Source organism: Labrus mixtus, chromosome 9 (assembly GCF_963584025.1).
Source record: "Labrus mixtus chromosome 9, fLabMix1.1, whole genome shotgun sequence".
NCBI lineage: Eukaryota > Metazoa > Chordata > Actinopteri > Labriformes > Labridae > Labrus > Labrus mixtus.
This window is the reverse complement of record NC_083620.1, coordinates 5,847,449-5,861,673: the sequence shown is the minus strand read 5'-3', so window position 1 is coordinate 5,861,673 and position 14,225 is coordinate 5,847,449. Positions and strand designations below refer to the sequence as shown.

The 14,225-nt window shown below is 40.7% G+C and overlaps 1 protein-coding gene across 3 annotated transcripts in view; it reads left to right on the top strand.

The window, feature by feature from the left end:
• The window catches only part of bcas3 (BCAS3 microtubule associated cell migration factor), a 337,447-nt gene that overhangs the window by 86,480 nt on the left and 236,742 nt on the right, over positions 1–14,225 (top strand). For all 3 annotated transcript variants that reach the window (XM_061046080.1, XM_061046078.1, XM_061046081.1), the window contains exon 16: positions 8,453–8,603. In XM_061046080.1, coding sequence (XP_060902063.1) covers positions 8,453–8,603 — 151 coding nt within the window. The remainder of the gene's footprint in view (positions 1–8,452; positions 8,604–14,225) is intronic.

Below are 14,225 nucleotides of genomic sequence, written 5' to 3'. Positions count from 1 at the left end.
GTTGCCATATACAGCATGTTACACACTTTCAAATCTTGCTTTCTTTTTTTCTCTTTAGCACTCAAGTTTTATGACGAAATTAGAATAATCATGTCCTGGGATTCTTTTTTTTCTCTCTCTCACTGATGTCAAGCGCATGTTTTTTTAAGCTTCCTGACATGAGAAACGTCAATAAAAATAAAACGAAAAAAAAAAAAAAAAACATGAAAAAATGTTCCCAAATACGGCTGTTAATAAAAGCGCCCCGTTAGCTTGTGGTTTGGGAGCGAGGGACCGGGCAGGAAGCCATTTTCACACAGGCCGGCCTGACCTCGACTCCGACTGAAAATAGAAGACGAGACGCGAGATCGAGAAAAGAGAGCAAGGGAAAAGGGAAAAAGGAAACTAGGGAGATAGATTCCTCCACTGCAACTTTACCTGAAAGAGAGAGAGAGGGAGAGAAAGGAAGGAGGAGGAGAAAAAAGTCCTGATGGCTTTTCCACCATGTCTTCCGATTCCTTTGCAAAACAGTAAATCTTGTGAAGTTTATTTTCTTTGCAGCATCTGTGTTTTATAAGGGCTCTTTTAATTTGTTTTTACTCTGTCCAGTGGGGGATCCCCACTCCTTCTTCTCCTTTTTTTTCTCCCTCCTTTGTGATCAACCCTTTTTAGCCCTCCTCGCCGTCTCTCTTCTCCTCCCCTCTGTTTTTCTTCTCTCTCTCTCTTCTCTTCCTCCCCCTGTGGAAGTGAGTGTTTTAATAATGATACTTTGGGGAATTGGGATGGTAGAACAGCTTTCTCCTCCCTGCCCTCCCTCCACTTCATTCTTCTTCTTCCTCTCCCCTCCTTTAATCCCTCCCTCCTTTCACATGTCTGGGAACCTTGGACTATTAAGGAATGAATGGTAGAAAGAGGATACAGTTTACCAACCTAGGTCAGTTTTTAAGAAACTATTTTAAGTGAAGCTGATATTTATTTATGCTACTTCTAAGACAAGTTAGAGTTTTTTTTTTTAAATTACCAAAATGGTGTTGCAAAATAAAAATACTTGACAGATGTAGTGATGCAACGTACAGTAACACAAGAGACATCCATAAGTTTGTTTTTCAAACATTTTTAACAATACATTTATATTGGATTTAATTTCAGGAAAAATCCTACTTGCCAAATTAGATGCAGAAAATCATCTAGTTTGGTGTCACATAGCCATTAGCCATAAGAAACCTCTAGGGGTCCACCTTTAACTCAGAGTGACCAGGTCCCTTCTTATGCAGAACTTAAGACACAAGTCGTAGTTAAATAAAATAAAAAATCACTCCCCTGAAAAGAGAAATAAGCTAAAGACACCTAAACCATTTTTGTACCAGGCTGTAAACATCTTTTATTTGTCTGAGCATCTTAACTTAGGGCCTGATATTGATTGACCATAGACTGTATAAATTATGCACGTCACTCAGTGGCGTCACTCATTGGTTTCTGAAGAGGTGTTTTGAAGCCATACAATGGCCTTTGCCATTTTGGAAATGTCAACCTAACCTGCGATCAATCTACAAATGGAAAAAGAGGCGGAACTGAGGCCTCCTGTCAAACAGCTTCAACCAACCCACCTGTCAGTCAATTCAGTCACCCAAGCGTGACACAATATGGATTGACTCACTTTTAGAGTCGGCCTCAAGTGGCCTCTTGAGAAACTGCAGTTTTTGGCCCTTCTGCATCGACTTCATTTCTCAGCCCTGCAGGTTGCTGCTTTTTTAAAACCTTGCCTATTCAATGCATGAGGCCTTGGTCAACAGGTATTTGCTGTTGCAGTTTACACTCTGTGTGAGTAGATTGAACTCTGGTTTGAGCTTGCAAGTTATTTTGTTGCTTTGTTTGTTTAAGAAATCCTGTAATGAAACCTACCACACAGCTTCACACTACAGGAGGTTCAGTGACTGCTTGTGATCCATGATCTAAATGCTGTTGCACCCTTACAAGATTTCAGTTCTCACAAAGCGCATTTACAGCTACTGCAAGGTTTTTATCCCACTTCATAAGTTGTTGTTTCTAACACATTCAAATAATTAACAGATATGAATATCTAAAAGCTCAAGATTAGTCAAAACCATGACTGGGGCATCATATCGTTTTCATGTCGTCTCTTTCTTTACCCCTCCGTCTCACAGCTGAAATATCATCTTCAATTCCAAGTCTCCTATTTCCCAAAACATCACTCTACTTGTCACCTGCACAACCTGCTGCCTGCTAACACTCCCTCACTCTGCTCCTCTACTGACCGGCAGCACTTTGTTTATCCTTGATCCTCTCTGGCAGAACAATTCAAATAAGACACAGTGTTTGTGTGCACATGAAGTCTTCAGCGTTTGTCCTTTCGCACGTCGCCTTCTCATTGGAAGCCTCCTGCTTGGATGGGATGCAAATTGGGTATTAAAAGAGGGGAGAGAAACATGATATAGCGTGACCCGAGGGCGGCTGAGGAGAGCGAAAGAGTGCGAAGGACAGAGAGAGAGGCTTAATGCCAGAAAAGAATGCAAATGCTGTTGAGACAGGGAGGGAGGGAGGGATGGATGGAAGGACGGACGGATGGAGGAGAGTCAGATAGATGGATGGATTAAAGGAGAACGAGAGACAGGGGTCAGGTGACAGTGTGACTTTTTGGCAGGGTCAGAGTTTTTCTCTGGACGACGGCGACAGAGCTGGATTTGCATTGATGGATCTTCTTTCCATGGGGATGTCATGTATCAGTGCCTGGGCACATCTCGCCCCATTCATTAATCAAATCATGGCATCTGTCTAATACTATCTGCGCTTCTCATCTGTCTACCTCTTTGTAGCAGCCGTAGTCAGCCTTTTCTTTCTATGGCCTTCACTGCGCTGATTTATTTTTCCAGTTGAGAGTTATTATAACCAACGAGTGACAAGAGTATTTTAAATATGTTCAAAAAGTTTTGATACTTTTGAGTTGAGAGTTTCTAGTGAAAGCTGGTAAAGAGCTTCCACTAGAAGTGGGCGAATCGTTTGCTTTAAGTTCCTGTTTTTGCCCCATACAGGCTCAGATTCTCAATGTCTGTTCTAAATATCGGACAACATTACAAAAAGGATTCCTACAGCGATACAGTTTTAATGATAGAATAGGAAGCTATTTTTAAAGCCAGAAACAGCCATTGCATCAGTCTTTTCAATACCACCAAACTCCTTTGGCAAAAACAGTCCTTTTACCTGACAGGACATGGGAGTTGCTGGTCTACTTGCTGCCTCAACCAGAGGACATTTGTATTGTGTTAGTTGTGTAAGTTACCTTTTAAAACAATACATTTACAAAAGAATAAAAACAAACTACCCAGTCATGGCTGCAGTAGACCACCGACCCCTGTGTTCTGCAACATAAACATGATCCTTTTTGTCATTGGAGTCTGGTCGCACTAAAGAGAGCAACAAAATAATACATACAAAATGTTTTTTTTTAAACAACAAACAATTGATACGTCGCTTTCTTTAATGACACCAGACTCCATTGACAAAAACAGTCAATTTAAAGTACATAAAATGGGAGTTGCTGTTGTTTATTTGTTGTTTTAAAATGGCTAGTTTGCACCTAACATGATATATGTTTAAAACAATAAAGTACCTTTAAAAAGAGAGGATGTGGTACACTAATAACTTGTGTTTTCTGGCAATAAAATGGACTTTGGTGGCTTTGAAGAGAGCGACCTCATGAATGTTTCTGGTTTGACCTTTTATCAAAAGGTCTGTGTCTGTGCATCTTAGATTAAAAAAAGACAACACTTTAATTGCACATATTTCTTGAACGATTAAACAGCAGCCTCTGGAGCCTTTTTGGTCGCTGCATACATAATCAGTTTCATCCAGCAATTTGAAAAAAAAAAGTAGCAGTGAAGCTTAAAAATACCCTCATCTCCTTTAATGGTCTTTGTTTGCAGGTGTTAAGAACATGCACATATTTAAAGGTCTCAACAGGTGATTTAAAAGTAAATGTGATGATACCAGAGCATGTGGATGATGGCAATGTAGAAATAATGTAGGCTGGTGAATATTGCAGAAGGAAGTTTTTTAATGTCTAAGGTGTGTTTTTCCAATCAGCCTGTAAAATCTGAATCTAAATATCACTCACAGGTGTTTAAATTCTGTATCAGCTCTTATTGTGAAAAACAGTCCACTACAAAAGTTAAAATGTGTAGACTTTTATTGTTTGATTTGTGAGATTTTTAACACATCTGTGCATTAATATTTTACTCTGGACTAGTCTGGACATAATGTCGTGCACAGGCCGGGTTTCTGCACCTACCGCCGTAGATTAAACGTAGACACACCCTTAATCTTGTGTTTGCATATCTCTGCTCCAGCACTCGGCCTATGAAAATAACAGCGAAGAAGTGCAGTTTTACAACACTGCATTTGCAAAAGTCTTTTAATGGCATCCCGACTCACTGCCTGTATTTACACAGCTGCTCAGGAAGTGAAAATAACTTCACCTGTGAAATGTCTTCTGCATCTCCGCCTTTGTCATTGTTCGTCTGAGATGTAATAAAGCATGTCAAACATTTTCCTTTACCCTCCAGATAAAGACAAAGCTGATGAAACATGGGGGAAACTCAACAAATAAAAATGACACAACAGGCATAAGGCTCAGTTTGACACACTCTATTAATATAATCATGACCTTAAATAATAATAACAAGCTTCTCTAAATGATCTCTGAGCTGATCACGGCTTCAAAACAAGTTCATGATCATAAATCAATTGTGGTGTTGATGTTTAACATTTACATTCTGGTATTGCCTATCTGTTGGTTTAAACAGTAGGTGTGCCGTGTTTAAAAAAAAAAAAAAAAAAGTATTTTGAAATGTGTTTGAAAAGTTTACTGCATGTTTAAAATCTTTCCTTTTGTGACTTAGTTTTTCCCTCACTTTATTTTAGTTCTTAAATATATCTCCAAATTATAACTGTGAGATTTAATTGGCTTATAAACATGAAAAAAAAAGAGAAACACTAAGATGACATTTTGATATAAATCACATTGTAGATTTTATCTGTGACATCATGGAGACGGACAGGAGGAGGCGAGATATTTAAAAATTTCTCCGGGGAGGAAAAAGAGACAATTTAAAAGAAGGAGGTATTTATTGAGTTACACCAGTGTTTTAACTTGTATCATTTTTGTATTTGATTCATTTTGTGTCAGTGTGATGGCATTAGGAAATGTTTTCTTTAAATGTCTCGGAATAATCTCATAATAAATGAGCCATTTGAGGACAGACACAAAATAAAAGATTAATTCATTGAATTAAATACACTTGTTTTTTTAATTAAAATCCTATTAAATTCAAACTAACTTCTATAAAAGAACACTTAGACATGAATAGAACTATGAAACATCTATTTAGAAGACGAATAGAATAGACAATAAAAGAAGAAATACTTCATGGTCTACTTTTGCACTCATGCAAAGGCAAAAATGACATGTGCAAATAAAATACATTTAAAACACAAGATAACACATTTAAAACTATTAAACACACTTAAAACACAACATGCATGACAACAGAATAAAAACAGACACACTAGAACTACAGTAAAGCAGTCCAGCAGGGTTTAATGGTAAACAGTAAACAGCTCTGTGCCTTATGAGTGCCAGGATTTTTGTAATTTTTTAAAAGTCATTCTCATGATCGATGTGCCCCCCATTTCAGCCACTCTGTCTGCAACTCCCCCTGACACACGCCCACACAGACACACACACACACCCTGCTGTCTGTCTCTCAGACATCCAAGCTGTCTTTTCATGGATCATCTTCTGCCGGTGCGTGATCTCCAACACGTTCCACGCTAACTCGTCCTCACTGAAGGGGGGGGGGGAGGTGACAGCTCAGGACTTTTTGGCCTTGAGTGACAGCACGGCATGACGGGTTGGTCAACAGTCTCCCCCCCCTCATCTCAGTGCATCCACACCTGTTTTGCGATCCACAGCGAGGCTTATTTTAATCCTCGGGGTCGATAAATACAGCGGAGCAAAAGTGAAATGTCCGTTTTGAAGGCTAAATTCATTGACAACCCCCACCACCACCGCCAGCCACCAAATCCTCCACCTCCACTCCCCCCTCTTAGCTGAAGCACCATTATGGCTTTTCAGGCTCCTTCCTGTACAGTGTTTTTATTTCTTCGTCTGCCCTCCACACAAACACAAAAGGTGGCTGCCTTGGCTCTGGGGGTGTAGCACGTTTTTGAAAGGCTAAGGGCTTTCAGGAGCTGCCCTGGTTCAGGCCTCTGTTAGTCTGACCAAGAGAGGAGTGTACAAGGGGAATGAAGGCCGGGTTTGTGTAATGGCCTCCCTCCTCTCCCCAGCCGAAGGTCACGCAGCTTTGTTGGCCAGCGGAGGTCTAAAAGACAGACCTTTGGAGGACCACAAAGCGGAGGTTTGGCAGGACTAATGAAACTCAGAGCTGCACGTTAATGATCTAAAAGACTGGACCAAAACACTCAGCAGTCCCTTTCCGCTCCCATTCAGCCTCCTCTTGATCGCTCCTTCCAAATAATGACAAGGCACTCTCCTCCTCTACCTTTATTGTAACCTTTGATGTCCGCCTTGTTTTTCTTTGTGTCAGCGTTCCCCCCTCCCTGCTTTTCATTCCTTTATGCTTCGCGGCTGTCACTCATCTATTAAGGCAACAAATGGAACAAGGAAAACATTCAGAGCCGTGTATTGTGGTGCACCCACAGGTTTGCTCTTTATTTCTTTTGAAAGCACTTGAACTTGGAATTTTCCTTGGGCTGCCCATTGAATCAGCAGGATAAACTTTTTGTTTTGTGTGTGTCTATTGTCGCAGGATTACAAACATATTTGTTTTATAATCCCCAACTCTTGTCCTCTGCGGACAAATGTTTCTATATGACTGTTTCTTTTTCCATTGTATTACTTAAAGGACAATTCCAGGACTTTTTTTTTGTTACCTGGGCCCTCTTTTCCCTCCTTCTACATGTACACATATTACATTGTTTCCTCTAAACAGAAAGGATCCTTACAGAGAGAGACCTTTCTGTAACCTGAAACAGTTGAGATATAGCCACTGGTTTTATCCTGCAGACAGCAGTATGTTGCTGGTCTATCTCTGCCTTTATTAGTTAATTTATTTGTGTTATTTAAACACATATTTAACATGCGTATTTCATATTGTTTCTTCAGTAAAAAGTAGTCCCATTTAAACTAAAATGATTTCCTAAAACTTCAAAGCTGATAAAGTTGTTTATTTTCATTTTCAAAAGATGCACTTTCTATTTAAAAGGTTTAACTGACCAGTATATTCTTTACTGTTTTCGTCTTTGTCCTGATTTAAGAGCTTCAAAAAAATAAAAACTGAACAAAAACCGATGTTTCGCTAACGATTTATGCATAAACTTTGTAGTAAACAAAAAATGCATTTAAATACTGACTACGTTCAAATATCAGGAACGTGCAGCCGGCCTCCTGATTTAGCTGCTTAAGGTCAAGGCCTTAGTGCAGCCCTTTGACACGGCCTGATTGTGTTTGGCTGGAGAGCTGCTGGATAGGATATGTGAGATGAGATGTGTTTTCCTGGAACTTGTGTGTGTGTGTGTGTGTGTGTGTGTGTGTGTGTGTGTGTGTGTGTGTGTGTCTGTGTCTGTGTCTGTGTGTGTGTGTGTGTGTGTGTGTGTGTGTGTGTGTGTGTGTGTGTGTGTGTGTGTGTGTGTGTGTGTGTGTGTGTGTCTGTGTCTGTGTCTGTGTCTGTGTGTGTGTGTGTGTGTGTGTGTGTGTGTGTGTCTGTGTGTGTGTGTGTGTGTGTGTGTGTGTGTGTGTGTGTGTGTATATATATGTGTGCGTTGAACCAGTGTGCCGGGCCTGTTGATTGGCCTTGATTAACTGACTGCCAGGCACTAGAAGCAGAGCTAGAGCCTCTATAATGTAGCATCTTGAGCTGGTTATATCCAATCATTCCACAGGAGACCTTGAACCTGGACTTCCATGTGTGTGTGCGTGTGTTTGTGTGTGTGTTTTGTGTGTAAGTGTTTTGTAGAGGGAAAAAACACATAATGCACAGAACTTTTTCATGGGATGAAAGCTTTATCGCTTTTGTAAACAAGGTCCTTTGGTCTGCTGAACTTATAGAGAATGAGAATGAGTCAAATTCAAATCAAACTGAGAATTAGCATAAGCATCAGAATTAGCATCTTTAAAGGCCACTGAGCTGAAAAAGGGAACCTCTAAGCACTGAAAGATGAATTATGTATAAAAACATTATTCCAGTATTCACATTGTAATTCTCTGTCTTCTCCATTACCACCATTACCTCCTGATTCACATATTCTTTGGTCCTTTTCCTCCCATGTCTCTGACCTTGCTGTCCAGGGAACGTCCGGTGCTATTCACTGGAAAAAATAAAATAAAATAAAAAAAGAATCATGTCTTAAATCACCGTGTGTTTGTGTGTGCCTTCAGCCAAGCTGAGCAGCCAGGATTCTTACAACAACTTCACCAACAACAACATGGGGAACCCGCGTCTGTCCCCGCTGCCCAGCCTCACCGTGGTGCTGCCGCTGGCTCAGATCAAACAGCCCATGACCCTGGGCACCATCACCAAACGCACCGGGTAGGTCACACACACACACACACACACACACACACACACACACACACACACACACACACACACGCACACACATCCAGTAAATACACTCCTCTCCCTCCATACTCCACAGGAACACAAGGTTTGAAGTACATGCAGCATAGGTCTCTAGAAGGACACTTGTCACTATGAAAGTGTCATTTGTTGGTCCCAGTTTAAAAAAAGAATATGATCCAGTTCTGGGACCCCTACATCTTCTTAAAAAGTCTCAAATTAGATATTTAAATCTAAGGTCCTAAAATATCTCAAAATGTCTTATCTTCACCCGTGACTAAATCACAGCCTCTTGGAGGTTTGAGCTAAAATTAACACGTTTTAAATCAAGGGAGGCCAGTGTTTCCCCTAGGTTTACAGGACACGCTGACACAAACACTTGAAGGAATCTTGGTGTTCATGTGTTACTTTTAATGACAGCTGTCCTTTTCTATCAGAAAGGTATCCTTAAATGACTTCTTTCCCTGATTTCCGACTCTATCCATTATCCTATTGCTACAATAAAGGCACAAAAATCCCAACAATAAATCTTAAAAAAAATATATATATAAATATATATATATATATATATATATTTTTTTTACTTAACCTTCAAGGGGGGTTGGGGGGCCGTTGGGTGGGCGTGCCGCCCCCCTAATAAAATGATAGGGGAAACACTGGAGGCCTTTTAGACTAGAAAGTTCTTTATTTCCTTCAGGTTTACTGGACACAAGCCTTCAGCTCTAGATGTAGTTTGCTTGGTTGTCAATGAACGCGGAAGAATATGAAAAATTAACACATCAAATTAGTCACTATATAACAATTTAAGTGTCTTTTTTTCATCAATTTTACCAACGTTATAATGTGTTTTCAATGGTTTTAAACCAATAATGAAATTATTTTTCACTCAAAAAAACAGAGTTAAATGAATTGTTTCTTTAAAGATGTTTAATAAAATACTTTTAAAATGACTCCTGAAGGAATGGGCTTCTCTGTTTGTACAATAAAAGTCCTAAAACATATTGGTAATTGTTGAGATGCTTCAGAGCAGCTGTTTCTGTTAATAATATAACCACCGACTCCTAACAACTGCAGGTCTGCTCTTTGTAGGACTCAGACTTCCAGTAGTATCACAATTTAGATAAATATAAAAGCTTTGATTTGAATAAATAAACTACACTCTTGTCCTTTCAGTCAATTCAGTCATTCTAAAAAAACAACTCCCTTTGTATAATAATGTCCGTCCGAAGTGGATCCTCTCAAACATATTGTGTCCACAGGGCTGAGTGTAAAAGGTTTGTTTTGAAACCTCTCTAAAGGTACAGTTTGGCTGCTGTGGAGGATCATTTAAATCACACTGTAAGACATGTGTACCTCCAGTCTGTGATTTGCTGTCTTTCCCCATTCATCACGCTATAAAAACACTGTATTGTGTCAACAGTGGCCTTGTGAAGGCCAAAGCTTTTTCCTCTCACACATCCAGCTGATGCTCATGGACTCCTTTTGTCTCAGGCCGCCACCTTTTTGCATAGGGTAATGAAGCACAACACACACGCAATACTTGTTCTCTGGAAAACCGATAAAACACATCATGTGCATCGAGAAGAGAAATAAAACCTCACTTAAAGTTTTCTATCTTATTGAAGTCGTATTAAACGCAGTGTGTTCCTAAGACCTTCAAGTGTTTTAACAAGTTAGATTTTTAAAGTCATGCAGCTCTGCTCTCATGCACACTTTTTTTTATTTTTTTTAAACTTGGATCCATGCCATGCATTGAAATCATGTAGCTTTAAGAACATCAGCAACTACAGGCCTTTGCTAAGTGCATTTACATAGAGTACAGGTGGCTCCATAAATATGGGCAGATTTCAATAAATTCATTTAAATGTCATTTTCATGCCCTGTTTGAATGGGGAATGGTATAATGATCCAAACAGACGTAGATGAGGGATTTATTTCCCCCTCTGTGATATTTGATAAAGGAGCTGTGGGGATGAAAATACAGCTGTGAACATGCAGTCAACATAAACAACATCAGGACTTCTTCCAAATTCACTGAGACCACCTCTTTGGTTCATTTGGTTTGTAAAATGCATGATTGCTTATGGGCTTCTGTGGTGTTCCTATAATGACGGGACATTTGTTATCATACGCCGGTCCTGGTGGTTTAGCATTTGGGTATAGCAGTTGTAATATTTGACTTCATCTAAGCTCCTCAAAATAGGTGTGTTTTATTTTTCATCAATAACAGCTCTCAGGTTAGTTCTTTCTGCCATGATTATCATTTTATCAATGAAATAAAAACTTTGTTTTCTTTTTTTTTTTTTAATCCTGTGATGATCTGAACGTTTATAATGTGTCTTAATTTGTCCATTTTTGTGCCTCAGTTTGGGTGTCGCGCCCTGTAATTTCCTTTATTTATATTGCCTATTGCCTTGCACCTATCATTTGCTTCCATTTTCAGCGCCACTTCAGTTGCTACAAAACCTCTGGTTTAGTTCAGTTTTGTATCGTCATTGGCAGTGAACCTCAGGGCGTGATCACTTCAGATTGATTGCTTTGCCTCAGTTTCAAACAGTAATCAGTACTTCCATTTCTCTCAACATCTTGAGGTGACGCTCTTCTAAGAAACTGCTCATCTGTCGCTGAGTTTTGCTGTAAACATTATGAAAATGGAGCCAATACATCACATATAGTGCTTTCACACATGCACAAAACTGCTGAGAAGCTGCCGAAGTTTTCATGGTGAGCTGCATGAGTGAACGCAAAGAGCCGAATTTTGTCACTGTGACTTCATCCAGAGTTTCAGTATAAAGAGAATATATTCCTGCCTATACATATACATATATATATATATATATATATGCCTTTTTTTCCACTTTTTCCATTTTGAATTTGGCGTTTTTTAATCTGTATCAGTTACACAGCACCTCCGTGTGAAACGTTTTCTAGCTTCAACGGGAGCCAGAAGGAAAGACCAAAGCCAACATCGTGGTACTCTCTCAGCACATTGTTACTTCTCTTCACTGTTCATGACGTTTAAAACCAATTGTTCCCTGTCGTAGATTATAGTTGAAAGTCTTTAAAATCAGGTGTTTGTCAAGTTATTATATATATATATATATATATAAATATATATATAATAACAAACACCTCAGCATGAAAACAGACTCAAAAGTCAATGTGAAGAAAAATGTGCAGACAAAACAAGATCTGAATCCTGTTTTTATAGAGAAGGAATCATGACAGGACAGAAGTATGTGGCTTGATTCATTTTAGCAAGATGTGTCCAATATCCTATTTCATTTAAAAAATGACATTTTCCTTGAACTGTTGGTGATTTTGAACAAACACTCCTCAGTCGTGAGGAAATTGTGCGTATGCAACTTTTCTTGACAGATGACCGCAATACAATTGTTTCTTTTGGACTTGTTTTTGGGCCTTTGTGAGCTGTATGTGGGTGTTGATGGGAGAATGTCACCCAGAGCGGTTCATTGATGTGTTTTAATCGTCTGTGTACAACAATAGAGCTCTATGACATCAAGGAATACTTGTAACAATCACATCATTGTTTTTTTTAAGTTTGTTGACAAAATGTAAAACATAACAACAAAGCCAGCTTTTTTTAGTGTAGGAATTCAACACACATCCCCAGTAAAGGCCCTGGAACAGCTGCAACAGCTCTTTAGGACATTATGAGAGCCATTTGGCTGCTTCAGTTCTCCTTCATGCATCCATTCAGTCCAGAGGAGGCGTCAGTATTAATGCATCAGGACATGCAGCTGTGCGGCCTGCTCCTGCATGCACACGGCTGCACCAATTCACCAAAATCACAAAATCACACACACACACACACACACACGCTGACACAGTGAGTGAAGCAGCAGGTTTGGCCCCTAGAGTGGGGGGTGATATCATATGGTTTCACGCTATACTCGCACAGGAGTGCAGAGGCACCATCTGTCTGTCTGTGCAGACAGTAGTCCCTCTCTTTTTTATACATTTGTGAGTGTGTGTGTGTGTGTTTGTGTGTGTGTGTGCATGTGTGTGTGTTATAAAGAGAGAGAGAGAAAGAGGAGTGTCCGGCAGCTGTATTTACACCTGTATGAGCAGATCCCTGTTGGCAGGGCGGCAGAGGAACACACCAGCTGCTTAACCTACATTCTCTACCAGGCTGTCTTTGTGTGCACTGTGCCATGACACACACGCGCACACACACACACACACACACACACACACACACACATTGATGAAGCTTTCAGCCCATTTGTGTGACTGGGTCCACTGCAGAGATTTCGTAGACCCTTATCAGACCACCAATGTGCAAAATTCTGCTGTTTGTCTTCAAAATTGTAACATCAAAGAAAACCTCAACAAGATCTTGCTTAACTCTCTCTGTCAGTGTAGATTTGAGGGTTTTCCCGTTGTCAAATTGTGTGTGTATTTGTGTGTATGTGTGTGTGGGGGGGTTACAGTCGGATGTGTCTCAGCATCCGCCTGATAACCCCCCCCCCCCCCCCCCCCCCCCTGCAGACGAGGCCAGGTCAGAGAAGAGAGTGAAGAGAAGCACAGCCAAGCTTCTGCTAGTCCTCAAGGCCTCCTGGGAGTCCTGAACAAGGAGAGGAGTGTCGGCTCTGACCCGGCCTCTTGTTTCCTGTCAGCCATATTTGGCACAAGGTTGGCCCCAGTTGAATTAAATCCCGGAGAAGAAGAAAAAAAAAAAAGACACAGAATCAAAGGATTCTCTCTTGGTGAAATGTTACTGTCAGAAGTTAATCTGTGAAAAAGATTACGAGAGAAACACTCAAACAGCTCCGAGGACTGTCGGCTTGTCCCTACACTGACCAGAGTTGTGTAAGGATAGATTTAACTTGTCAAAAATGCCTGACAGGGATAGAATTTGGGATTTGCAAGCAGACAAACTATTGCACACTTATCCCCTTCTACACACAGTCCGACTTTAACACGGACAAATGAAAATCCAAATGGAAAGATTGTTGCACACAAAACAAAACACCACCCTCGACTAAATCCCTCTGATGACATTTTCAAGCAAATGCAGCCGGAGTGCAGGCGAGGTAACGAAGAGAGCGAGAGAACGAACGAGACCCTGTGACCTGCTGCAGATGTGCCCTCAGATTACTGTAATACGTGTATAAGAGCTGGCACATTGAAGAGCCATTGTCTTACATAGCCTGAGTGGGAGCACAGCGAGAAAGGGGCTTTAAGAATGCCCAGCGTCACATGGCAGCAAGTAAAGCATTTGCACAAATCACCTCACTTCCTTTCCTTTTTAATGGCCCAGGCGGAGCTGCTATTAGGGCCAACGGGTTAAGAGATGAATGTGTGAACAATTATTCTCCGGGAGTGGGGTCGCCGCCCTCACAGGTCGATTACTCTCCCTCGTCCTCCCGCCCCTCTTTTCCTCTAACTCTGCCTCTCACAGTCTTGCACCCCTTTTACTCCACTGACCCATGTTTCACCGATGTTTCCCAACATGCCGCTGACCCGCGTGGGACTCTCTTCCCCGCTAAACCTGCAGGATCAGGCCTGTGCGTCACATAGCCGGGCGGTCTTTGTCTACACTGTGGTCAGAACTGTTTACTGCCAGCT